Genomic DNA, 2,654 nt, shown 5'->3' with positions numbered 1-2,654 from the left:
TGGGTTAGTATAGGTGAGATTAGACACAAAACATATAGGAGTATTATAAACTCTTGGTACTATTCTAGTAACTTTGCGAAGTTGGTCTCTGATTTCCTCCACCGTTTTGCTTTTTCTTGTACGGAACATATTGGCCAGTTGTGGAACCACTCCGTCAACTATATATGAAAGATGATGCTTGAACTACCGCATGGGACATGTGGTTGGCAAAATCAAAATTCATACAGATGATGCTTCAACTATATATATAGTTGCCGCCTTCTATATAGCGCTCACAGCCATAGTTGCCACTTGACTTGCGGATCAATCAATCATGGCAAGGACACCGAGGACGACAATTTTACACCACCTTGTCCTAACCCTCTGCATCCTCTCAGGTCAAAATACGCCCTCTTTAGCTTCCACTGCTGCGATCGATGAATTCCTTGGCTGCCTCTCCGCGGACATCCCGTCTCGCCTCATCCAGACCCCTGCAACCCCGTCCTACTCTGCCCTCCTGCTCTCCACCGCCTGGAACCTCCGCTACATCCTGCCGGACACCTCCAAGCCTCTAGGGATCATCGCGGCCACCGAGCACGCCCACGTGCAGACCACCGTGCGCTGCGGCCGCCGCCACGGCGTCCGCGTCCGCGTGCGCAGCGGTGGCCACGACTACGAGGGCCTCTCCTACGCATCTGTCCACCTCCACAAGCACAACGAGCCCTTTGCGGTGCTGGACCTCGCCACTCTCCGGGCGATCCACGTCGACCCAGCGCGTGCTGAGGCGTGGGTTGAGTCCGGCGCCACCCTTGGCGAGCTCTACTACGCCGTCGGCGCCGCCAGCTGCTCGCTCGGGTTCCCGGCGGGCTCGTGCCCCACCGTGGGCATCGGTGGCCACCTGAGCGGCGGCGGGTTCGGCTCGCTGGCACGCAAGTACGGCCTCTCCGCCGACAACGTCCTCGACGCCCTCGTCGTGGACGCCGACGGAAGGCTGATGAACAGGAGCAGCATGGGGGAGGACCTCTTCTGGGCTATCCGTGGCGGAGGCGGCGAGAGCTTCGGCGTCGTGCTTTCGTGGAAGGTGCGGCTAGTCCCAGTGCCGGAGACCGTCACGGTGTTCAGCATCATCCGGTCAAGGAACCAATCCGCCATCGAATTGATTACCAAATGGCAAGAGATGGCGCCGGTTTCACCGAAAGACCTGTACCTCCGCGTGCTCGTGTTGAACCAGCAAGCTAATTTCCAGGCGCTGTTTCTTGGCCGGTGCGGCGACCTCCATCGGCTCATGCAAGATCGCTTCCCTGAGCTTGGAATGACGGAGCAAAACTGCCGGGAGGTGAGCTGGGTCCAGTCCACGGTCTTCTTCGGCTTCTCCGCGACGTCCATACCACTGAAGCAGCTCCTCAACAGGAGCAGCAATCCGCGCTACTATCTCAAGGTCAAGTCCGACCACGTGCAAGAGCCCATTCCAAGGGACGTGTGGGAGAGCATATGGACGGCGTGGCTCGAGAAGCCCGAGGCGGCGCTGCTCATGCTGGACCCTTACGGTGGCTTGATGAGCAGCATCTCGCCATCGGAAACGCCGTTCCCGCACCGGCAGGGGAACCTTTACCAGCTCCAGTACTACTCCTTCTGGTACGAGAACGGGACGGCAGCAGCGGAGAAGCGAATGAGCTGGGTCAGGGGACTGCACAAGGAGATGGAGCCTTACGTGTCCAAGAACCCAAGGGCTGTGTATGTCAACTACAGGGACCTTGACCTGGGGACGAATGAGTTGGACGGTAACGTGACGAGCTATGACAAGGCTAGAGTCAGCTGGGGAGACAAGTATTTCAAAGGAAATTTTAAGAGGTTGGCAGCCGTGAAGACCATGGTGGATCCCCATGATTTCTTCAGGAATGAGCAGAGCATCCCTCCTCTTCCCGCTGCGAAAATGATACCGTAGATTCCATTTGATCTGACTTTCATTTCTTTGGAGTGTGCAGTGCTCGTGATTGTCTTTGCATGTTTCGTCTTTTTTTTTGAATTGTTTGGATTGCTTACCGCACGTTTCATGTGGTTGCATGTTTCGTCTCTTAATTTCATTCTCTATGGCTAAAATATTGTGTGTCTTGGTGACGTGACGTGTTTATAATCATGAGTGGAAAAAAATGTAAAGTTTATGAAAAATAACAAATAAAATAGAATGATATTGTCCCTTTGTCCAAGCTGTGACTGGGCTCTTTGGTGCGATAGGTGTGGAAAGACACTACTACAATGAAAGATGGCTCTTCATTCTCGAACAGAGCAGACACACAATCAAATGTGCACATTACTATCGAAAAAAGCTTTCATCCTGTTTTGTAAATAAAGCAACCACCAAATGTGCACATTACTACAACAAATTAAAAACACGGACGGTGATGGTTGGTCATTGGAATGCACCGAATGCGAGCTCCACTTTGTGCTATTCTGCGTCAAGTATCATAGTGTGCATGCATGAGGATAAAACGGTACATGTGAACTATTTCATAATAATACTGAAGGAGATGACTCCAACCAAGAAGGAAACAGCCACCAGGTGTTAAACATAGTAGGACCGTGTGACTTGTCCATACATTGTACCATACAAGTTTATCATTACCATGATTCAAAAGGGTCACGGTGAACAACAAAAAAGATTACTGTAAACCATC

General features: G+C 52.3%; 1 protein-coding gene across 1 annotated transcript; it reads left to right on the top strand.

Annotated features, from left to right (window-relative positions):
* Nucleotides 1-278: 278 nt before the first annotated feature.
* Nucleotides 279-2,188, top strand: LOC125540406 (berberine bridge enzyme-like Cyn d 4). The gene has a single exon (XM_048704021.1). The coding sequence runs from the start codon at nucleotides 314-316 to the stop codon at nucleotides 1,922-1,924; it is 1,611 nt and encodes a 536-aa protein (XP_048559978.1). The 5' UTR covers nucleotides 279-313; the 3' UTR covers nucleotides 1,925-2,188.
* Nucleotides 2,189-2,654: the final 466 nt, after the last annotated feature.

The sequence above is a fragment of the Triticum urartu genome, chromosome 1, assembly GCF_003073215.2.
Source record: "Triticum urartu cultivar G1812 chromosome 1, Tu2.1, whole genome shotgun sequence".
NCBI lineage: Eukaryota > Viridiplantae > Streptophyta > Magnoliopsida > Poales > Poaceae > Triticum > Triticum urartu.
The sequence above is the reverse complement of the archived record's forward strand: the minus strand, read 5'-3'. Positions and strand labels throughout refer to the sequence as shown.